At 43.7% G+C, this 25371-nt stretch overlaps 1 protein-coding gene across 1 annotated transcript in view; it reads left to right on the forward strand.

Moving 5' to 3' along the window:
- TRPM5 (transient receptor potential cation channel subfamily M member 5) overlaps positions 1–25371 on the forward strand; it is a 64572-nt gene that overhangs the window by 17818 nt on the left and 21383 nt on the right. Inside the window, exons 8-14 of the mRNA XM_066619444.1 lie at positions 1156–1336; positions 2788–2852; positions 4234–4425; positions 7414–7516; positions 16696–16814; positions 17989–18339; positions 23631–23762. Of these exons, the coding sequence (XP_066475541.1) occupies positions 1156–1336; positions 2788–2852; positions 4234–4425; positions 7414–7516; positions 16696–16814; positions 17989–18339; positions 23631–23762 (1143 nt within the window). The remainder of the gene's footprint in view (positions 1–1155; positions 1337–2787; positions 2853–4233; positions 4426–7413; positions 7517–16695; positions 16815–17988; positions 18340–23630; positions 23763–25371) is intronic.

Genomic DNA, 25371 nt, shown 5'->3' on the forward strand with positions numbered 1-25371 from the left:
GGAGCAGCACATGCAGCAGAAGTTCTGGGAGGCTTAGCTAGGTGGGGAGGAGTGGAGGATTGGGGACAGGAAGGGGGAGGATTGTGGGCATTCTGAAACAGAGAAGGTGTCTGGAGGAGGTGGGGAGCAGATTTTCTTTTTAAATTATTTTGAAAGTAATTAAGAGAAATAAAAAATAAAACATGAATATATGCTGTTTTGTTCTGTACTTTTCTCCCCTTCTCTTGTTCATTCTGTTGCAGCTCCCCTCCTTTCCTTTTCAGAAGGGACAACACTTGGATCAAGCCATTACTGTTATCTTGTTTGCAACTGAATGACTGAAATTCAGACATTTGCACATGCAAAATGGTCCAGTGTGGCCAGATATATGAAGTATAGGAGTGAATTTTTTCCCTGTCAAGCCTTGTTGATTTAGGATGATAATCCTTGGATCTGTAAACATCTGGAACAACCAAGTTAATTACTGAACACGTATTCAGTTGCACAATCTTTTGGTTGAGAATGCCAAACTGGTTTGCACTGCTAAAAATAAAAACATTACCATGAGCTTGCTGTTTGATTCCTGTGAATGAGTCTATCACTGTGGTTTTGCCTAAGGAGACTTTGAGTGGGTGATGAGGATCTGAAGCTCATGAAATGGTTAGAAATGGGCATCGAATTTAAATGCCCGGTGTTGCTCAGGTGGGAGCATTATGAATTATGAAAGAATTTCTGAATTTACTTAGAGCCCAATCCTATGCTGCCCAGGTGCCCAAAGGAACAGCTGCACTGAAACGACTACTGCTGCATCCTATGGGGCTGGAGCAGCTACTGGAGAGTATGAGATGGATTTAGTTTCTAATGAGTTTTACCAATTCTTAGCCAAATGGGGTGCCTTTGAAGCTCAGGAAATACTCTGTCTCCATGTTAATGCCAGAGTGATGACAGGGGTTGACAGAGCAGAAGCGACATAAACAACTTTCAGTGCCAAATGTCATTGACAAATGGGAAAACCTTGCACGCACACAAGGATTGTAATTAAAAAGTATTTCTTACACAATGTGTTAAAAATATTATTATTCTTAGGTGGAGTGAAGTAAAAATAAATATATAAGCAAAGCACATTCCAGAAGCAATTTAAACATATGTGTGAAGAGTAACCTTTCTTTTTCCTAGAATGACAGTCATATAAGCTACAAACCCGACCATAACACCCAAGGTCCTCTATATTCTCTTGACAACAATCATTCCCATTTTATTTTGGTGGATGAAAACATTCCCAGTGAACCAGATGAGACCACAAGGCTACGTCTTGCCCTGGAGAAGCACATTTCAGAACAGCGCACTGGCTATGGAGGTAGGCAGAGATGAAAGAAAGATGCTTTGGTTCACTGTTAAGGTTTCTGGTATTTTACAAGACAGTCTGTTGGCAACCTTCAGTCTCGAAAGTCTATGGTATCGCGCTCTGAATGGTGGTTCTGGAACAGCATCTAGTGTGGCTGAAAAGGCCAATTCGGGAGTGACAATCCCTTCCACACTGGGAGCAAGTGCAGTCTGTCCCTGGTCTGTCTCCCTGGCTATGGGCCTTCCTTCTTTGCCTCTTAGCCTCAGACTGTTGGCCAAGTGTCTCTTCAAACTGGGAAAGGCAGTGCTGCACAGCCTGCCTCCAAGCGGGCCGCTCAGAGGCCAGGGTTTCCCACTTGTTGAGGTCCACTCCTAAGGCCTTCAGATCCCTCTTGCAGATGTTCTTGTATCGCAGCTGTGTTCTACCTGTAGGGCGCTTTCCTTGCACGAGTTCTCCATAGAGGAGATCCTTTTAAATAGAGACAGGAGATATTTTTATTACAGCAACTTGTATCTCATTTCTGGCCAAACTACATGTTGTAATGCTATCTCACAGGTGGGCATGACATGGGAAAAAACATTAGCTGGGGCTTAGGGCAAGGCTGATGTCACAGGTCAGGCCTGGTCAGGGCACCTGGCTACTATGGCTGCTGCTTCCCTCCATTGCCCAGTAGGCATTCCATGGCTTACCAGGCTATAGGGAAAGAACGTAGCAGCATCAGCAGTCCTCCGCCTTCCGGATGTCAGCCATTATAAAATTCCCAGATGCCATGTCCTTGAGGCAGTACTGGGGACTGGGGTAGCTGAGAATATTAAAATGGCCAACCCAGGAAAGAAGAATTGCTGCATATGTTGCTCCACTCTTCTTTGCATGGTAAGCCACAGGACGCCAACTGGAGGGGAGATTTGGGTAGTGTGTAACAATATTCACAAATCTAGTGGCTCAATAGGACAGTGCTCTTAGATGGACTGAACCAGACCCCTGTTTAAAACACTTCCATACAGCACCACATGTAATTCCTGTTCTATCATGGACCCAGGCAGCACCAGAGAGGCCATGTTGTTGCCATACTGTAGCTGGCTTCAGCTAGACTGACATGGGAACACAAAAAGTTCAACAGCCTGATTCCAGAGCAGCATAGGAGTCCATCCAATAGTGGTCTTGTGCAAATTCTGACCTGTTTATATCACTGCTGACTGCCCGTAGGATGGAAGGGCCTTTCAGTAAAAGCATCAGGTACTTCCATGATACAACAATTATTTTTTAAGAAGGTACAAGATACCTCAAAGCCCAGTCTCCTCTTTTTTACCATGATAAAGAAATAATGGTGGCAGGCATAAGCATGCCCATAGATGAGAAACAAATACACAGGTGAGATGAATAGAAAGTTTTTCATCAGTTAACAAGAACTGTGACTGCTTCTGAGATTTTTATTAAGGCATCTTTCATCATCTGTTCTCCAGGAACGGGTAGCATTGAAATTCCGGTGCTCTGCTTACTTGTCAATGGAAGACCTAATACACTTGAGGTAAGAGGCTATGTATCCTGTTTAAAGAACAACATTTGAGGAATTGTTAACGAATTGTAAACAGATGGCTGAAAAGATTGCTGGGTGTGCAATGGAGAGACTGTAGTGCAGTGGATGAGCACTTGCTTTGCATCAAGAGGCCCCAGGTTTAATCTCTGGCTGCATCTCCACAGAGGGCAGAGGGAAACTCCTATCTAAAATCTTGGAGAGCTGCTACTGGTTAGTGCTGACAATACTGAGCTAGGTGAACTAGTGGTCTGACTTGGTCTAAAGCAACTTCACATTCTAAACTGTGCCACATCAGGTTTGCACTGTTTCGTGCTGATAATGCACATAAATGGAATACCATACAGTTTGGTTTGTGTCTGAATGTCAGGTTGTTGTAAGGGTTACATTAACTTGGCATTAAAGAAGTATTCAGCGTTCTTTTCTCACCAGGTACCCAAGTTTGGAAGAGTCTCTTTTGCTGTCATTTCCCCTCAGTTTTTTATGTCTGGTACCCTGGTATTTCTCTTCTGAACCTCTCACCGTCTGGAGTATGTTTGAGGTCCTCTGCTGAATTCCCACATGGACAATGCAAGTCATGGATTTTCCTTGCAAAAATTCTTGCAATGGGCTAAATTCCTTATGGGTACTTCTGGTTCCAAAATCGGCTAGCATTTGCGTGTTCGTGTCCAAGTGTGTTCATGTGTACATGTCCAGTTTCTTCCCAGCTGTAACTATGTGTTTCTCCAAGTCTCTTCCAGTTGTAGCCCTCCATGCCACAATGCACACCATTCTGCAAGATCCTTTGTCCTCCAGCAATAGCTTTTTGGCAGGAGCCTGTAGCAGGAAGCCCCACTGTGTGTAGGTTAAACTTTATTCACAGGTCTTTGAATACAATCCTTTGTATATGAAAACCAGTCCCCAGCATTCCATAACATGGCCAAGAAATGGAATCATGATGGTTTGTCTAGATAGGAGAAAGCTTAATTCTTAAAGTCTTGGAATCAAATACATCAGGAAGCAAATGTATAAGAACAGCCCTGCTGGATCAGGCCATAGGCCCATCTAGTCCAGCTTCCTGTATCTCACAGCAGCCCACCAAATGCCCCAAGGAGCACAACAAGAGACCTGCATCCGGGTGCCCTCCCTTGCATCTGGCATTCTGACATAGCCCATTTCTAAAATCAGGAGGTTGCGCATACACATCATGGCTTGTGACCATAATAGATTTTTATGCCATCACCACATCCTGTGGCAAGGAGTTCCACAGATCTAACTAAACTATAACTAAATTTTGATTTAGATTTGGACCAAACAATAATTTAGAAACAATTTATTGCATTTGAATATGTATAGGCTAACTTGTTTTAATATTATTATTATTTAACAACAACAGCGAATTTGCAGGGGATTAGAAAATTCTGCTCCCTGGCTCATCTTGGCAGGATCTGGTGGCACAGCTGACATTCTAGCAGCATTACTGAATGAGCCACACCTAATTGTGCCAAAAATGGTGGAAAAACAATTAAAAGACAAATTTCCTACTGAAGTGTTCTTGTGGAAGGACATTCTTCAGTGGACCACGGTGGTAAGTGTATTGCTTGATGGCATAAGCATTCTCCTTCTTCTCTCTAACTCTGGGATCGGCAACATGTGTTTTTAGAGCCGCATGCGGCTCTTTCAGCCATCTGCTCTGGCTCCTGCAGGCTGGAATTTAAAGGGGCAGGACGGGCTGCTGCTGCTTTCCCCTTGGGCAGAGGGGGAGATTGTTTTGTGCAGGACGGGCTGCTGCTGCTTTCCCCTTGGGGGGAGTGGGAGATTGTTTTGTGCTGCAGGGGAGGGAAAGGGGGGCTTGGCCGCTCCTGCCAGGGAAGATGGTGTGCTGGGGCTTCGCCTGCTCCCGTAATGCACTGTGCGCCCTCTACGTCGTGTATATGGTGAGTGTGGCTGACAGCAGCCAGGCTCCCCTCCTGGCTTCCTGCCACCCTGAGTGTGGCTGGCAAGGGGTGGGGGTGCCAGGCGAGTGGGCTTCCAGTGGGGGGTCGGTGGGGGGCGCAGAGGCAGGAGGGGGAGCCCAGGCAGGGCTGCCTGTGTGGGGGGAGGCAGGGGCAGCTCCCAGGAGAGGGCAGAAGGCACCTGCAGTCCCCTTGTGGGCATCTCCTGTGCACATAGCTGTGGGGTGGAGCTTGGCACAGTGAGGCAATGGGGATGACCTCACTTTTGTCTTGTAGGGCAATAGGTGAGGCAGAGCATTGGGAGAGGGGGGGAGTGTTGACTTTGCAAGGGTGGGTGGGTGGGGAAGAGGGAGGCTGTGGAAGGGCTGCCTGTGTAACTCCATCTTTACCTTGCTTTTCTGGGGTGCCATGGGGAGCAGGAGGGCAGAGATGGGGCTGTGGGAGCCTTAGAAAGGGGTGCTCTTTCAGGAGCAAGAAAGATGGGGGTTGACCTGGGGAAAATGAAGAGTGCTAAATTCAAGGGTGCCATCTTAGCATGCACCGTCCCAGTGTGTGCCCAGGGTGACCAGAGGTCCTCTTTTTCCAGGACATGTCCTATTTTTAGCCCCATGTCCTGGAAAAGAACTTAAATGTCCTGCTTTTCCCTGTGAGCAGGCAACTCATCCCCTCTTGTAATTAATTATATGTAATACAGTTTTAAATTCAATAATAAGTAATTTTTAATTAAGCACATGAGATCAATAATACAATATATAATAAATATATAATCTATATATTGATCAATATATAATCAATATAGATGAATGTTTTTAGCTTTTATTTTGTGGTCCTACATTTTTCTTCAATATCCTACATTTTGGAGTGACTTGTCCTCTTTTATTGTTATGACCTCTGGTCACCCTGTGTGTGCCTCAGAGTGCCGTCTCAGGGCCCAATCCTATCCAGTTTTCCAGTGTCAGTGCAGCCATTCTAATGGGGCATGCACTGCATCTTGTAGTGGGGAGTCAGTCACAGAGGCCTCCTCAAGGTATGGGAACATTTGTTTCCTTTCCTCAGGGCTGCATCAGTGCTGGAAAGTTAGATAGGATTGGGCCCTCAGTCAAGATATATCTATCTTGACAATAAGTAGATTGTCTGGTTAGCACAGGAAGGGGAGCTTGCAGCAGATCATAAAGGTAAAAAAACCTATATATGCAGTGTTATCTTCATTTTAGATGTCAAAAGGGTTTTGTGGCTCCTGAGGTTTTCTTTTCTCCAGAAAACGGGTCCAAATGGCTCTTTGAATGTTTAAGGTTGTCGACCCCTGTCTAACTACTCATCTTTATTCTGGATTGAAGGGGTTAAGCCCTAGAAGAGTAGACCATGTGCTGACTTCTAATGATGGCAATTCTAAAGAATCAATTAGCCCATTTTGAAAGGAAGGAAGGGGAAATTTTGCCACATGTGGATTCATTTCACAGCAGGCCTGCTCATAGCATCTGTCATTAGCATGGCCCTTGTCACATCTCTCTTCTGTGATGTTGCTCTTTTGGGGTAACATGGATTCTGACAGGAATAACGTTTTGCATGGGCAGCATGTAGTGAACACCTCTCCACTTAGTTCTCTGCCCAGGTCCTACCTCAGGGATCATTCAAGGCTAAGTGGCACCTCAGGCTTTGCACCAAATGTCACCATCTCTTTGCATGACACCTTGCAGAATCCATTCCCCTGGTAATGTGCCAGCCTCTGTTGCCGCCACCAACTCCTCCAACTCCTTGGACTAAAAGATGAAGAATTTAAAACAGGGGTGTCCAAACATTTTGGCAGGAGGGCCACATCATCTCTCTGATACTGTGTCAGGGACCAGGAAAAAAAGAATTAATTTACAATTTAAAATTTGAATAAATTTACATAAATGAATATATTAGAGATGGAACTTACATGAATGAATAAAGGCCTCGCACAAAGCAAGGCCAGCCTTTCCTTCGCTGCTACTGCTGCATCACAGACGTGAAACAGCAAGTAGTGGAGGGAGCCCTTGTCCCACAGCTCAGGTGAGAAGTCGAACAGTCGTTCACTTGCTGACAGCAGTTGCGTCGGGCCAGCATGGGCTCCAACAAGTCTCTGGAGGGCCAGAGGCTCATTGGAGACTGGGAGCTCCCCGAGGGCCTGATTGAGAGCCCCCAAGGGCCGCAAGTGGCCCCCAGGCCGGGGTTTGGGCACCCCTGATTTAAAACAAAGCAGAAGAGGAAGTGTAGAAGAGAAGAGTGGTGGGCTGGAGCGCTGAAGCTGCTCTAGCTCACTGTTCTCCAAACTTCCTCTTCCAGTTTGCCCTTCTCTTCATTTTGAATCCAGGAAGCAGGAGGAGTGGTCAAAAGAGAATGGGGAGGGTTAGCAGGCACCTCTTTCAGCCACTTCATCTGGCCTCATGGATGGGTTGACCATGTGCTGTCTTGCATGGCCTCTAACCTCCTAATGTGCTTTCACTAACTGGGACCCAAAGGCCACTGCTTAGTCTTGACACTTCTTGACACTCTGGAAAGAATAATGTGTAATTAAAGCAGGGCAAGTTTATATATTTTAACTCTGCTTCTAACATAGAGGAGGTGAATTAATGAATTAATTTGTTTTGATTATTTAGATCCAAAGCATTATTACCCAGCAGCACCTTTTAACAGTGCATAACTTCGAACAAGAAGGTTCAGAAGAACTGGACACAGTCATTTTGAAAGCTCTGGTTAAAGGTAACATATTTTGAACCAATGCTACCTATTAAAAAAGAAATCCTAGTTCAGTACTTTCTCAATTATGTATTTACTGCTGCTGTTATAAATGCTCAAAATTATACAAGAAAAATACATCCGTATACAAAACAATTCCCCTGAAAATGGTAAAATATTAAAACCATTTAAAATTAAATTTTTGTCAAAAAGGGTGGGTCTTTCTCTTGTACTGTGAAAAGATTTTTGGGTGTCTCTGGGAAGTGTATTCCACAAAACTGGAACTAGTCTAAGACATTTTGGTGCCAAGCTGGAACATCTAAATGCACCCTTCCTAAGGATGGACCAGTAGCATTGCTAGGGAGGTTGTGGGGGGTGCGACCTGCACCATGTGACCCACTTACATTGGTGGGTCAAAATTAGTCAAAATTGTGAAATCTTGGTATTTTCAAATAATACCATCATGTTATATACAATTGCATGTAGAATACAATGAAACACATCATGTTTAAATATCTGTATTCTCTCAAAAGTTATAACTAAATAACTGGAAAAGGAAAACACAACTGCCTTATGTAACAAAAAGTGGATTTTCCTAACTCAGAACTGAACAATGAAATGGATTGTTCCAAGAGCCAATGAGGTGTTATAATGGCATAGCAGGGAAACAGTGAGGTGTTAGTATAAGTCAGCTCTCATTTCCATGTATCAGAGCTATATCTAGAACTCTTAGGTCCCTATCCTATGCAGTGCGCACAGGCTCAAGAGCTTAAGAGCTGCCGCAGAGTCAAGTAGCCCCATTGCAGGGCTAGTTCCTTTACTCAGGGGAAAGGGATGAATATCCCCGTCTCTGAAGGAGCCACCAGCAGCTGCCTGTTTGCACAGGATGCCACGGAAGCAATTTTTGGTGCTGTGGCAGCTCTGTGTGCCGGGCAGCTCAGGATTGGGCTCTATTAAGTTGTGTGAGTGCCATCAAGATAGCCGCTGGTTTTTTGTTGGTTAGTGATTTGTTGGGTGACCTGTACTGTGATATATTAAAGTAAACAAAGTTAATGGGGCTGACATCAACCCTAGTGATAACACTGCATTTAGGTAGTGAGTATGATACTGTAATTTATTCTGTATAGTCTGATACAGGAGGGGGTCTGTCATGGGGGTGACACAATGAGATCTTGCAGCAGGTGGCACAAACCCTATTGAAGCCTCTTAATCCACCATCCAATGCCACTCCAACCTATAATGCTGCCGCCACCCCCTTGCATGCTTTCCACGAAGAACTCAGAAACAAAAAACAAAACGCAGCCACCTACTTCTTTCCTTCCTGCATGATCCTCTTCAACAAAACAGGAAGTGTGGGTGATGCTGCGAACAGAAGGAGATAGTAGCTGCTTCCCCACCCCACCACCTCACTCCTTCCTCATTCGTCCGTAAGTTTAAAGGAAAGTGTGAGGAAGAAGCTGGTTGAGTGGGTTTTGGGGGCAGTGGCTTGACTAGGGTTCACGTCACCCAGAGCGGGATGCCAGCGCGTCATCCCCCCATGCAGTGGGCGGGGCAATACCCCAGGTGGTGGGTGTGGTGAGGTACCATCGCTCCGCCCCCACTGGTTTTTTGGCTGTACCTTTTGATAGAACAAAGATAGAGCACATTCTGCATGAAATTACGCATTGATTGATATATAATGTGCTGGTATTATTCCTCCAAACTGTGATTTTAGTGATTTTGATCACTAGTGGTGTCACACACCCACCCGGGTGTCAACTTACTAACACCTTATTGTAGCGGTTCTCAAACTTTTAGCGCTGGAAATCACTTTTTATTTTATTTATTTATTTATTTATTTATTTATTTATTTAGAATTAACACACACTGACATAAGAACAGCCATAGGCTGTCAGGCCATAGGCCCATCTAGTCCAGCTTCCTGTATCTCACAGCGGCCCACCAAATGCACCAGGGAGCACACCAGATAACAAGAGACCTGCATCCTGGCGCCCTCCCTTGCATCTGGCATTATGACATAGCCCATTTCTAAAATCAGGAGGTTGCACATACACATCATGGCTTGTAACCCGTAATGGATTTTTCCTCCAGAAACTTGTCCAATCCCCTTTTAAAGGCGTTCAGGCCAGACGCCATCACCACATCCTGTGGCAAGGAGTTCCACAGACCAACCACACAGACCAATTTCTGTGTAAATAAATTTTTTCTTTTGTCTGTCCTAACTCTCCCGACACTCAATTTTAGTGGATGTCCCCTGGTTCTGGTATTATGTGAGAGTGTAAAGAGCATCTCCCTATCCACTCTGTCCATCCCCTGCAAAATTTTGTATGTCTCAATCATGTCCCCCCTGAGGCGCCTCTTTTCTAGGCTGAAGAGGCCCAAACGCCATAGCCTTTCCTCATAAGGAAGGTGCCCCAGCCCAGTAATCATCTTAGTTGCTCTCTTTTGCACCTTTTCCATTTCCTTTTCCATTTCCACTATGTCTTTTTTGAGATGCGGCAACCAGAACTGGACACAATACTCCAGGTGTTACCATAGATTTGTACAACGGCATTATAATATTAGCCGTTTTGTTCTCAATACCTTTTCTAATGATCCCAAGCATAGAATTGGCCTTATTTATTGCTGCTGCACATTGAGTCGACACTTTCATCGACCTGTCCACCACCACCCCAAGATCTCTCTCCTGATCTGTCACAGACAGCTCAGAACCCATCACCCTATAAGTGAAGTTTTGATTTTTTGCCCCAGTGTGCATGACCTTACACTTACTGACATTGAAGCGCATCTGCCATTTTGCTGCCCATTCTGCCAGTATGGAGAGATCCTTCTGGAGCTCCTCACAATCACTTCTGGTCTTCACTACTCAGAAAAGTTTGGTGTCGTCTGCAAACTTAGCCACCTCACTGCTCAACCCTGTCTCCAGGTCATTTATGAAGAGGTTGAAAAGCACCGGTCCCAGGACAGATCCTTGGGGCACACCGCTTTTCACCTCTTTCCATTGTGAAAATTGCCCATTGACACCCACTCTCTGTTTCCTGGCCTTCAACCTGTTCCTAATCCAGAAGAGGACCTGCCCTCTAATTCCCTGACATACAGACATATCACATTCATTTAGGAGTGCTAAATACCATATACCATTACTCATTAATCATACTATATCTCCTAATCTACTACCACTACTAATCTACTACTCATCTAATTCTGCCTCTTATTAGTTTATCCATTTATTTTTATAATATATATTAAATTTTCCCTCATGCCCTGTACTATATTTTCTAAATTTTCACTGTCTATCAAAAAATAAACTTACTTCAATTACTCATTAATATTAAAACAAAATAATCTAATTACCAAAGTATAACAACATATAAAACAACTCTTCCATCTACTTCTAACTCTTCTACTCATTTATATATTTCTTATATCAAATATAATAGATTTTTCCTAATTCCCTATAATATCTTTTCTAAATATTCACTTTTTATCATCTCAACTAGTTCAATTACTCATTAATATCAAATAATAATAATAATCTAATTTGCAAATTATAATAAAACCAACAATCTCTTATAATATGTTCTTTACCATTCTCCAATCTAATTCTCCAATCTGATTAGATTTTTTTCTTTAACATAATAACCACCTATAAAACAATTAATCCACACGCTAACATTTCCAGCTATTTTTTCTAATTCATATTATATATCAGTTTCGTATATATTTGTTTTTTAAGTAAATTTAACTAAATAAAATCCTCCAATTTTCTTTAACCCTCAGGTTAACCCTCAGGTTTCTTTTTCTTTCTTTCCATTTTTTCTCCTGTAATATCTTTAATAATTTATCTCCATAACAGAATCCAATAAGCCCACACTTTCTTGTATAAGGTATGTTCAATTAACTGGGATATGTTTTCTTCTTGTTGTTCCAACAAATTTTGTATTTTGTGCACCCATGTTACTCTATCCATCTTCTTTATTTCTATCTCCATCAACGTCCCCTCTAGATCCTGTTGATTTTCCACTCTTCTAATTTCTGTATCCAGTCTTCTGGTGATGATTTCATCTCTCACCATCATCTTTTCCGCTTTCTCCTTCTGTTTATCTTCTATCTCCTTTGATAGAAAGGAGGTCTTCTAATTGCTCCTTGCACACATCTGTCTGTTGAGAGAGAGTCTTTAAACTGGCTTGAATCTACAAAGATCAACTCAACTGCTGTCTTCTCATTGTGAGCAATTTTTCCAAATTTTTGAGGATCATTTGAGTCCAAATATCTGGAACAGGCTCCATCTTGCAATTTCTCTCTAATGCACAACATGTCCACAGCATATTATTCTCCTTACTTTTACCACATGATTTTTCAGTCAGGCTTTCTTTGAATTTTTCTTGCAGATAACAGTGTGGTTAATGGAGAAAAGCAAAATGAAAGAAACAGTCTCAAGAAGACAAAACTCTTTCAAGTCTAATAAAAATTATGTCCACAAGTAATTCTGGATTTTAGTCCACACATCAAATTATATTTATAGTTATAATCCACGACTGATTTATTCCACTACAAAGATAAAGAGCACTTCCAATATCCTTAAAATATTTCTCATTAATGCCTTCAGTGTATCCAGGGCTTCTAACCAAATCAGTCAATCAAAGTCGGGGACAATATTAACACATACTTATCTTAAATTTCCAACTTAAACTTTACACTTCATGCTTTTTCTTCCATATGGTATCTTAGCATGGAGCCAGCAGCTTGACTGCAGACACTGCACCTCCCCCAATACTGTCCATGATTATTAGGTTTCCGAGAAGAAGGGCCCCCCCCCCCAGTCGGGCTTTCAAAATCTCTGGTACCTGCACTGTGGAAAGATCTTCTCTCTCCTGATAAAGATCTTCAGATCCTCTTCAGACCTGCAGTTTTTTGGGGGAAAACAGACTCTCTCTCAGGAGCCCCTGGAAACATGTCTGTTCATCCACTGTTGGCTCCTCCTCCACTCTCTGGGACCCACTTTTTAGAATGACAGTCTGTCCAAGACCCACCAGAATTGATGTCATAGTGGAAGTGACATAATCAGGCAAATTAAAATAAATAAGTATAAATAATTAATGTAAAACAATTAAATAAGCAGAAGCCTGGTGTGCTCCCTGGTGTGCTCTGGTGTGCTCCCTGGGGCATTTGGTGGGCCGCTGTGAGATACAGGAAGCTGGACTAGATGGGCCTATGGCCTGATCCAGTGGGGCTGTTCTTATGTTCTTATGTTCTTAAGCCAGCCACCAAGTGAATTTTCTCTGTAGCCTGCCTGCAATAACATCCCCCTCCAAAACCAGTAAGGTTTTCAGCCCTACCCAGTGCCCAGTTCAATTTAAGAACTTCTGTTTAAACCAGATCACTTTCAGGATCCACCTGGCTTTACAAGTCTCAAAAAGGTTCACCTTATCAGCTGAAGCCTGTTTTGATCCTTTTTTGGGGGGGGAGGCTGCCTTCTGGAGCACTTGTTTAGCTCCAGGTGCATAGGATCAGGACCATTCTGGTAGCCTTACACTCTCCTGCACCTGATCTTCCACATCAGCCAAGCCATGTTTACTTACTTGTGAGTAAATGCAACCCTGAGGCTTAGTTTCGCTTTCCATAGGGCTCAATACATTCATCTGCTTGGAGAGAGGGACTTTCTTCTCAGGTATTTTTGGGGGCTGCATACATTGGATCAGGACTGTTCTGGTGTCATTGGATTCCTCTCAGCCTTCCCTTTCCAAAGGACTAAGGCAAGTTCGCCTACTCACGAGTAAACACACAATACGGCTCACTTTCCATAGGAATCCATGCATTTTTGTTCTCCAGTTTTTTGACCATAACTTTTGATAGAAAGGAGATATTACACTCTGGTTTTTTGCATTGCATTCTGCTCGAAATTCCACATCCCCCATATTATATACCGTTGGGTTACTCCTAACCACTGCGATTTTAGCACATCACCCCCCCAGTGCATGTCACCCCCCCCCCGTGCATGTCACCCAGTGGGGTTCGTACCGCCCGAACCCCCCTAGCGACACCACTGTTTGAGGGGCATGGGCAGTGGTGATCTGTTTCCCTATCTACTCACTTTGCTCCTTTCTCATGTAGTCCCTTTAAATTCAAAGAAACCATGTGAGGAAAGAGCAGAGGAGGTAGGCAAATGGATTGATGTGGCTTCATCTGCAAATGACCACTTCATTCTGAGTGGTGAAGACCAGAAGTGATTGTGAGGAGCTCCAGAAGGATCTCTCCAAACTGGCAGAATGGGCAGCAAAATGACAGATGCGTTTCAATGTCAGTAAGTGTAAGGTCATGCACATTGGGGCAAAAAAATCAAAACTTCACATATAGGGTGATGGGTTCTGAGCTGTCTGTGACAGATCAGGAGAGAGATTTTGGGGTGGTGGTGGACAGGTCGATGAAAGTGTCGACCCAATGTGCGGCGGCAGTAAAGAAGGCCAATTCTATGCTTGGGATCATTAGAAAAGGTATTGAGAACAAAACGGCTAATATTATAATGCAGTTGTACAAATGGATGGAAAGGCCACACCTGGAGTATTGTGTCCAGTTCTGGTCACTACATCTCTTCAAGATTCTCCCCAAGATCGGATGTCCACCCAGGCTCCTCAGCATCATCAGATCTTTCCACAAGGACATGAAGGGCACTTTGTCTTTGATGGCTCCACATCAGACCCCTTTGACATCCGAAGCGGCTTGAAGCAGGGCTATGTTCTTGCACCAACCTTGTTTGGGATTTTCTTTGCTGTCCTGCTGAAGCATGCCTTTGGAACTGCAACAGAAGGCATCTATCTCCAGACCAAATCAGACAGAAAGCTCTTCAACCCCTCCAGACTGAGAACAAAGTTCAAAGTCCAGCTGAAATGTCTGCATGACTTCCTCTTTGCCGATGATGCAGCTGTCACTACCCACTCTGCCAAAGATCTCCAGCAGCTCATGGATCGTTTTAGCAAGGCCTGCCAAGATTTTGGACTGACAATCAGCCTTAAGAAAACACAGGTCATGGTTCAGGATGTGGACTCACCTCCCTGCATTACAATCTCTGAGCATGAACTGGGGTTTGTCCATGACTTTGTGTACCTTGGCTCAACGATCTCCGACACTCTTTCTCTCAATACCGAGCTAAACAAACGCATCGGTAAAGCAGCTACCATGTTTTCCAGACTCACAAAGAGAGTCTGGTCCAACAAGAAGCTGATGGAACATACCAAGATCCAGGTCTACAGAGCTTGCGTCTTGAGTACACTTCTGTACTGCAGCGAGCCATGTACTCTTCGCTCACAACAGGAGAGGAAACTGAATGCTTTCCACATGCGTTGCCTCCGACACATTCTTGGCATCACCTGGCAGGACAAAGTTCCAAACAACACAGTCCTGGAACGTGCTGGAATCCTTATCATGTATGCACTGCTGAAACAGAGACACCTGCGTTGGCTTGGTCATGTTGTGAGAATGGATGATGGCCGCATCCCAAAGGATCTCCATATGGAGAACTCGTGCAAGGAAAGCGCCCTACAGGTAGACCACAGCTGCGATACAAGGACATCTGCAAGAGGGATCTGAAGGCCTTAGGAGTGGACCTCAACAAGTGGGAAACCCTGGTCTCTGAGCGGCCCGCTTGGAGGCAGGCTGTGCAGCATGGCCTTTCCCGGTTTGAAGAGACACTTGGCCAACAGACTGAGGCAAAGAGGCAAAGAAGGAAGGCCCATAGCCAGGGACAGGGACAGACTGCACTTGCTCCCAGTGTGGAAGGGATTGTCACTCCCGAATTGGCCTTTTCAGCCACACTAGACGCTGTTCCAGAACCACCATTCAGAGCACAATACCATAGTCTTTCGAGACTGAAGGTTGCCAACACAACACCATAGTCTTTCGAGACTGAAGGTTGCCAACTCGTGGTGGACAAGTCGATGAAAGTGTCGACCCAATGTGTGGTGGCAGTAAAAAAGGCTAATACTATGCTTGGGATCATCAGAAAAGGTATTGAGAACAAAACAGCTAATATTATAATGCCATTGTACAAATTGATGGTAAGGCTAAACCTGGAGTATTGCGTCCAGTTCTGGTCTCAAAAAGGACATAGTGAAAATGGAAAAGGTGCAAAAGAGAGCAACCAAAATGATTACTGGGCTTGGGCACCTTCCTAATGAGGAAAGTGGAACTCCTTGCCACAGGATGTGGTGACGGCATCTGGCCTGGATGCCTTTAAGGGAGGATTGGACAAGTTTGCTGGAGGAAAAATCCATTACTGGTTACAAGCCATGATGTGTAAGTGTAACCTCCTGATTTTAGAAATGGGCTATGTCAGAATGCCAGATGCAAGGGAGGGCACCAGAATGAGGTCTCTTGTTATCTGGTGCGCTCCCTGGGGCATTTGGCGGGCCGCTGTGAGATACAGGAAACTGGACTAGATGGGCCTATGGCCTGATCCAGTGGGGCTGTTCTTATATTCTTATGAACAAAAATTTCCTTACATTGACGAGATCTCCATGACTGCCCCCCACCACCACAGAATGCAGCATGTATCTCTTTGGCAGGGCTGCATTGGTGCTGGAAAATTGGTTAGGACTGGGCTATAGCAGTTTCTTGGTATTTACTTCCCTTGTAATATGCTATACAGAAATTTTTAAAAATTGTAGAAAAGATGTAGAACAAAGTGATGATTGCATCGTGACAGATATGTTGATCTCTTGATATACTTTTTGTTATATTTCAATTAAAAAATATTTTGTTTTAAAAGGGTGAAGTGGAATGGAAACTTCACAGCTTGAACAAAGGCACTTGGCCTTTATGGTACTCTTAAGAAATTCTAATTTCTATGACAAAAGGATTGACTTCAAATAAAAATGGACACAGTTCCAGCTAAAGTAAAATGTTTTTAAATTCCATTCATTTCAGTAAGCAAATTAAGAACATGCCCAATCCTCTTCCATTTAAGTCAAAAGGGGCTTAAAAGGGCTTAATTGACTCGATCATGCCCAAGCCGTCTTTGATTAGTGTGGGACACTTTAAATGGCAAGACAGGCATTTAAAAACAAACAAAAACTAGGAACTGAAAAAGGATTAAAAATAGCAGAGATAAGGTCCCTTTTTAGTTCATATTTTTTGTTATTAAGCCTTGAGAGATTCTATCCACTCTAAATTCAGTGGTGAATTTGTTTTCCTATCTCCTGCGATAGCCTGTAAGAGTCATAGCCAGGAAGCCCAAGAATATCTGGATGAACTGAAGCTGGCTGTGGCTTGGAACAGAGTGGACATAGCAAAGAGTGAAATTTTCAATGGGGATGTTGAGTGGAAGGTAGGCTCTTTTATGTACTTGTATTATTTTTACTAATAATGCTACATCAATGATTGGTTGCAGCAGTGCAGTTATGTTGATTTCAGAAAAGAAGGGAAACTGAGAAGGAAAAACTTAATTTAGGGATACTCTTTTGAACCAACATCACTGGGTGGATGAAGCTTTTGACTGAGTTGCAAATATGGCTAGTCCAGAAGATGAAGAAACTCAAAAACTTGTGATATTCATGGGCAAGCACTGTTCCAGAAATCCTGAACCACTGACTTCCTGCTTCCATCTCCCATCACTGACTTCCAATATTATAGGCTGACTTTTAGAGCGTGTTACACGCCAAGATAAACTTTTGTGCTGTTTTAGAAAGATGGTGTACCGACAACCAAAGGGAGGTATTTTTCTACAATCATTGGAAATACAAAGGGTCAAAGGACTACATGCAAGTCAGAAGGCACACTAGCCCCATCGCTTTAATTTCCGTGGGAATTCTCTAATGTTTTTAAAGTATAGATGGACATTTGTGTATAGAGATTTAGGATTAACTCCAATTATTTCATATCTGGTATTGGATCATTTGCTGTCATTTGCTATCCCATCCTTCATGCAATACTGGCATGAAGCCTGGAGTGGGTCTATATGTTGCATTTACCTTCGGGATTGGCAACCTTGTGGTAAATTTTCCCTAGTGATATCTTCTAACAGAATCTGCTAAAATTTGTTGAGATCATCCTATAGTACATTTCCCCACTTCATCAGTTAAAGCTTTTAATGAGGGGGAAACTCACTACGTCATATTCCCTACTCACACTTTCATTACTACCTAGCTGGAGGGATTTACTATAAGGATGCTGCCTGATGTATATGCTGTACATAATGCCTAGATAACCATCTCCCAGTCACTTTGCCCCATTGATGCAAAATTGCTGCATGGTAGTCTTGGTGAACCTCCATGTTGTTTAATAGAGTCCAATGTTTGCTGAAGTAGACTGAAATGTGGCAAGAACATGGAATATTCTCTCTCTGCTTTGTTTTTGTATTTTCAATCCAATGGCCCTCCTCATGGATTTCCACATGATATGTTAGAAAAAGATGGCACAATTCCTAGCATTAATATCAGGAATTCCTACCCATGGCTACTCCCATTGAAAAAAAAATTATTTTCCATTTCTTTTCAACGCAGTCATGTGACCTAGAGGAAGTGATGATGGATGCTCTGGTGAATGATAAGCCAGAATTTGTCAACTTATTTATTGATAATGGGGCCAACATATATGACTTCTTGACATACAGCCGACTTCAGAAGCTCTACTGCACCATCTCTCCAAAATGTCTCCTCTATACACTTCTGCTTAGAAAACATGAAGAGAGCAGACTCACGTTGGCAGGGATGAGTGGTCAACAACACAAGGAAGTAATGGATACTTGCCCACTCTTCACTCTTCATGAAGTTTCCAGGGTGCTGAAGGATTTTCTACATGATGCATGCAAAGGTTTCTACCAAGACCATAAGTCTGGATTCAAGAAGAAATCTGTAAGTCTTTAAAAAACATACATTTTAAATCAGAAATGTCAAACATAAAGCTCTTAGGCATATTCAGACCCTATGAAGTTCCCAACAGGATTCATTGTACTCCAGGTAATTCCATCATTTTTCTGGCCCAAAAGTCACAAGTAGCAGGCTGGTGTGTTTGCAAGTAGAACTGCTATTGAAATGTCCCCTGCTTGCCATTGAAATCATCTCACATACTTGAGATAAGCTTGCAACAAGTCAATGTTTGTTGATCAGTGCAAGAGGAACATTAGGAAGTAGACTGACTGAGCGTCCTTTTCTAAAACCACCTTTTCTAAAACCACCTCTTGCAGCACTTTCCTACCCAGGATGATGGGGTGGATGATGAGATGATGAAGAAGTGTTTCAGAAATTCATGCTCATCAAACTGAGGGGGAATTGAAAAATTACAGATGAAACCTCTGGGTGGGGAATTTGACCCTCCCATCATTTGGATTTTACACCCCTGTTTTTAGACAAATCCAAACTTGTTTTCCGCCCCTCTCATATTATGTAGTATATTAGAATGAATGACAGGTGTAAGGAAAGTTCAAATGGGAAATACAGTATGCTACCAAAAAAAAAAAAAAAAACCCCAAAAAACCTGTCCATCGTTCCTGAAGACATTCTTGAAAATATTATTTCCAAGAAATGTCATAGCAATAAGATATCTTTTAAACTGTGGGTGGAAGCCAAAATTGGGCAGCCAGCTTGTCAACCCTAGTAGCAGCAAGATTTACTGCTTAAGTGGATTAAACCTCTCAAAATTCAATCAATCTAATGGTGGCCTGTGCCCAAAAGACTAATTCCATTGCACTCCATAATTTCCCTAGGGGTTCAGTTCAGTGTGGGAAGTGAAGAATGCACATACTCTAGGTACTGCTGCTGCCTCTTTAAGAACTTCTGTTCCTCATAGGCTGCAATCCTATTCACACTTTCTCAACTGAACACAATGCAACTTACTTCTAAGTAGAAATAAACCACAGATCCAATGCTGTAACTAAACTGCAGTAAATGGTTTATTGATTTACTGAAGAGATGACAAAGCAAATGTAATCATGGAGCAAATAGAGATGCCAAACAGAAGTTGGATTGACAAAGCAACTGATATAAAATTATAAAGTGCAATAAATGAGTATAATGATTAAACATGGGACAATTATCAATATAATGTATTTAAGGGCACAATCCAAACTGCACCTTGGGCCCTTATGCACACCCAGGAGGGTTGCAAATGTGCCATACGGCACATTTGCACCTCCCCAAGAGTCAGCTGGACCAGCGCAGGGAAGCACGCCAGCCCACGGAGGCTCAATCCAGCCTCCGTGCCGACTTATAAAGGGAGGCTAGCATTGGCTGAGCTCGGCCGACCCAAGGGTCTATAGAGGGCAGGGAAGAGGTGGGGAGGAGGCGGGAGAGAGGGTTCTTGGGCGGGGCGGGTGGGCGGAGGGCAGTCTGGGGGGGGCGGTTGGAGAGCAGGAGGCAGGGGAACCCAGCAGATATGCTGGATCCTAGCCCCTGTTCCTGAGTGGTGCGGAGCAGCTGCAAGCTGCTCCACTCTTCTCGTACTTATGCCACCTCCTGAGGTGGCACAAATCCAAGAAGACCCATTGGAGTTGCAGTGGCTTACCTGGGTGTAAGGGGAAGAGTTTCACCTTACCTCCGGCTGAGCCGCTTTGGGCCCCTATCTTGCACTGGGTGCAGCACAGGCCTCCTGGCCTGCCTGTTTCAGAGCAAGATAGGATCGCAGTGTAAATAAACTAATGCATCATACCTAAATAATACTAGTTTGCAAAAACTCACCTAAACTTTCCTGTCTTTTATTTAAAGCTAACAGCTTGCTAGATTATTTCAGGCTGAAAGAACAAACACCTGGCCCAGTGAACAATTCCCACCGAATACAGCAAAATGCACCCTGATCATCCCATACATGACTGCACTATAACAGCCCAACCTTGTCCCCCACTATGCATGCATACTATGGACCGCATGCACAGTCCATAGCATGCAGCATTGCTGATGGAGTGTGCACTGAGACCAAATGGCCTGGGAGAGGCAGTTAAAATCTTGATTACTTATCTCTCTGTAGGCTGCCTGGCTGTCAATGGGTCTCCTTGGACCTATGCCAGCTATTTAGCCAGCATATGCTAGAGGGGCCTCATATGCTAGAGGAGCCTCAGGGGGCAGGTCTATACTGGGAAAGGGGGATAGCGCATAGCCTATTTTGGACAAAGTTTTCCCTTAATGGAGTTCCTTTTGCTTTCAGTATCGTCTTTAAAATGTGTCTGCTTTTCTCAGGCTCCCTAATCCATGAAGCAAGATCATTGCATTCTCCACTGCCTGGTCTCATGATGTCCGAAGACCACCCTCTTTATGGTCCACCTGTGTTTTCCTCCCAGGCAATCTCACTTGTGCAAACTTCAGCTGTTCTTACCTGAGAGAAACTTAAACCGTTCAGTCTGAGCAGGCCTCTGGGCAAGCTTCTGCTTAAAAAAAAAAAAAAAGGCAAAAAACCCTCACCTTTAAGGCACTTACAGCCCAATCCTGAGCTTCCCAGCACATAGCACTGCTGTGGTGCCGAAAATGGCTGCTGTGGCATCCTAAAGAGCTGCTGCTGGTTCTTCAGGGGAAGGGGACTTTCGTCCCCTTCCCCTGGGTAAGGGAAGTAGCCCTGCAATGGAGCCACTCAATTCTGCAGCAGCTCTTTAGCTGGCGAAGAATCAAGGAGTCCTGTGTCGGGCCACGCGGCCTGACACGGGGCTCTGGATCTAGTGGAACTGAGCTCTGCTGATTCTGCCCCCCCCCCAGTCTCTCTCCTCACCATGCCTCCTCCCTGCTCCAGAACGCTTCCTCCCTGCCTTTCTCCGTGCCACTCGGTGGTCCAGGCAAGCTGCTGGGCAGTGGGCCACTCCCCACTTGCCTGCCCTTGGGAACACCTGCTGCTGCCCCTGCCCTGGAACACCTCCTCCCCACCCTCCCCACGCCTCCCCAGACCCCTGCATTGGCCAAGCTCTGCCGACACAATCTTACCATGCCAGGCCTGGATCCAGTTTGGGGAAGCCAGCGCAACTCCTCGTGCAGGCCAACCTGACTCTTAAGTTGACACGAATGTGCCTTATAGTACATTTGCAACACCCCTGGGTCAGCACAAGTGACTTTCACTGGCCTAACCTGGGGGTTGGGATTGCGCCCTGAGTTGTTATATTTGCCATGGAATATGGTTGTACAAATGTCATGGTTACTTATTGGATATTTTCCTGTGATGGCACAAATCTCCAGTCCATGCCTATCATGTTCTGTGTACAGTATTCTCTTTTAAGCTTTCTTGGAGACTGTATGCTCCCCTACGGTGCAACCCAAGTGCAAGGTGATTAGTTCTGAGTAAATATGCTTGGAACTATGCTGTAAATCCTTTTCTTCCATTTTTAAAGCAGTATCCTTGCTTTGGCATACTAGGCTTTGTGAAGACTTGCCTGAATTTTAATGAAAAACATCATTAATTAGTACCCGCTGAAAAGTGCACTCTTTTTGCCAATAGAATCTGATGTAACAGACAACCGGGTCATATGGTTAATTGTGGTTTCTTTGCACAATAACTCATACAGGGTGTTCTCATACCTATTAGTTTGTATCTAGGATACAGCAGCCCTTTAATTCAGTAGCAACGGTGAATAAATTATCACATAGTCCTGGAAGAAAAAGAAAAGAAAAAATGCAAGAGGCTTATTAAAGGAAGCTGGACCTGAGAGATCAGGTTTTGCTGTTGGAATTGACCTAACAGCAATTTGGCTCCTAACAGATATTAGTGCTCCATCCATGCTCCCTGGATGAGAGTCACTATGGGGAGCATAACATTTACCTGCATTAGAAATGTATTTCCCTATAAAGGAATATAACACATGCAGTTATACAGGAGTTTGCCAAATATTCCCAAATAGAAAGAGCAACTTTTATTTTAAAAGATTTACCTCCTATTTTAGATGACTGCTACATGGAACAGAGAATACTAGAGTACTCTCAGTTATCCTGATCCGGAGCTCTGTGTGTATGCTATGTCTTTTCTTGGGACATCCCAGTTTACTTCCTCACAAGGGGCAATTCTGTGTGCTCATCTGTTGAAGAATGCAGAGCTCTTCATTTATTATTTTATACAATATTTTTAAAAAACAAGTTTAACAAATTAAACAAGTCAACAAATTAAAAAATGGAATATAGAGAAAACTGTAGTAGTGATGGTAAGGAAGCTCATACTGGATTCCATGAATTAGCAGTGAAGCAGGGAGAGTGTCTGTTTTTGGAAAATGTGATCTGGCACTCCTGCAGCTGAATCTGCGCAAAGGTTGCTCTGTGCCATGGCCACCAGGGTTAATGCCTGGAGGCCTATGTAAGAAGATAGTACTCCACTAAATCTTCTCTGTTCTGTGCTGCTGGTGGTATGTCAGCAGTTGGGGGGAGCAGAATCATGGGTAGTTCAGGGTGAGAGCAGGCTGAGCTGCAGGTGATTTGGGGGGTGGGGATGAGCTTATCTGCAGTAGCCATCACATGCCATGATCCTATCCCCCTTTTCCTGTCCCCACATGCCCCAACTCTTCTCTGACTTATTTATTTATTTGTTTATACAGGTATTTATATACCGCCTTTCTTTGGTCGTCAGATTTCTCCTCAGACTTTAATCCAAGGCGGTTTACATAGGCAGGCTGTTCTAAACCCCCGTAGGGATTTTTTACAATGGAATAGTTCTAGTCTTTCATAGAACTCCTCCTTCCAGCTGGATTCCTTCCCGGTCTGGCCTCTCTCTGGCCCTTCACCTCCCATCCTCCACTTGATGGCAACTGCTCTCTGCCACCGAGGGTCAGCTCATCAGTACATCAGCATGTTGTCAGTTCTCGGGCACTTCCAGTTGTTTTGAACTGGCAGCCTTAGATCTTCAGGCATACAAGGCAGCAGCTCTACCAGCTGAGCCAGACCTCCTGCCCTTACACCAAAGAAATAGCTGGCAGAGGTCTAAAGAGACCCACTGGAGACCAGGTGGCCTATGGAGAAGTAAAAACTTTTTTACTTACCTTTCTTGGACTGTCTGGTCATCCTGTCCCATCCCCCCCCCCACACCATTGCATGCAGTGAGCACTGTGTGCAATGGACTGGCCAGAGACAGGATTGGTTCCTCAATGTATATAATAGTTTGGAGCATAATGCTTTTCTGCATATAAATAACATATAACTATTATTAAACATTAAATATATAAATAATATTATAATTTGCTTTTGTTTAGGATAAAATAAATGCAAAAAGGTTGCCGGTTCCTTTAGATATGAATCAGAAAAGTGAAAATCCTTGGCGAGATTTATTTTTATGGGCAGTACTTCAGAATCGACACAAGATGGCATACTACTTCTGGGCTATGGTAAGTGTCAAAGTGCAATGCTGGGTTTTACAAATGTATTTTCACTTTCCTGCTTTCCCTTGTGGAGCCAACCACAAATTTGTGGTGAGCGAATTTGGATTAGAAAAGGATTAAACATTATTCTTCCAGTGCAGCAGCTGCAATCCAAATAGAGACTTCCCTGATCATTGTTATTTATATCTCTATATATCTATATATAATTTTTTAAATGGGAGACTGTGGATGTCTCACATCAGGTTTGGTCTAGCTCAGGAAACACATTTTCTCTCCATTGCTGCAGCCTGAAAAGGGCAAGAGAGAAGATGCAGTTTGCTGCTTGGGGAGATGTGAAGCCTTTTAGTTCATCCCTTGTTCCCACACACTTGGGACCAGGCACAGTCCATAGAGAGTGAGAGTGAAGAATCAAAAGTCCAACTGGGAAAGAGGAACACCAAAGCTTTCATTCTTCCTGAGATCAGCCATGGGTAGAGTGCCCTTCCTTCTAACTGAGGGGGGAAGGGTCACCATATGAGAGTTAAGCAAGAAATCCTTTCCCACAATTAAGGAGCAACATGAACAAGGCATTCTGTTTCTTGACATTAAAGGGAAGCACTGCTACTTCTGGCATGTCACAGAAAGGTTCTTAACTGGGAAAGTGGGATCGGTGTGAGACTAACCATTGCACAGCTTGGGCACTTGCGTCTATCAGAGCAGCAGCTGAAGACAACTGAGAGGCGTAATTGCAGGAGAAACAAAATCCTCCAGGAGACTGTTAAAGCCAGAATGGAAGAGAATAGCAACTTCATCATTGTAATTGTTAATAAAAATAGTGCCCTGTGTCAGGGACCCTTGATCACAACAATTTAGGAATGAAAACGAAATATGAATAAGTTTTTGTTAAACTATTCCTAACCAGAGACAATTTTTAACATAAACAGCTGAGACTCCAATCATTCCCCCCTCCCCCCAAAAGAGAATACAAAATCATGCAGGGGATGGACAGAGTGGATAGAGAGACGCTCTTTTCCCTCTCACATAACACCAGAACCAGGGGCCATCCATGAATGTTGAGTGTTGGGAGAGTTAGGACAGAAGAAGAAAATATTTCTTTACCCAGTGTGTAATTAGTCTGTGGAACTCTTTGTCACAGGAAGTAGTGATGGCATCTTACCTGGATGCCTTTAAGGGGGGATTGGACAAATTTCTGGAGAAGTTCATTACGGGTTACAAGTCATAGTAGGTATGTGCAAGCTCTTGGTTTTAGAGGCAGGCTGCCTCTGATTGCCAGATGCAGGGGAGGGTAGCAGGACGCAGGTTGTGTCTGTTGTCTTGTGTGCTCCTTCAGGCATTTGGTGGATCACTGTGAGATACAGGAAGTTAGACTAGATGGGCTCTTGGCCTGATCCAGCAGGGCTCTTCTTATGTTCTTAGAATTCTCCCCAAAAGTCTAGATGGCTCTAATAAGTAGTTTTCAGCACTTATGGCTAAGCATATACAGTACTGTTCAGAAAGATGCAGACTACTGAATGTGTAGTTGGGAAACAGGAAAAAACAATGCAAACTGAGACTTAAGGGAACATTTTTTCTATGTTAGATCTTTTAGGTCCAAAGACATTGAGTGATTTTGTGT

The sequence above is a fragment of the Tiliqua scincoides genome, chromosome 1 (genome assembly GCF_035046505.1).
Source record: "Tiliqua scincoides isolate rTilSci1 chromosome 1, rTilSci1.hap2, whole genome shotgun sequence".
NCBI lineage: Eukaryota > Metazoa > Chordata > Lepidosauria > Squamata > Scincidae > Tiliqua > Tiliqua scincoides.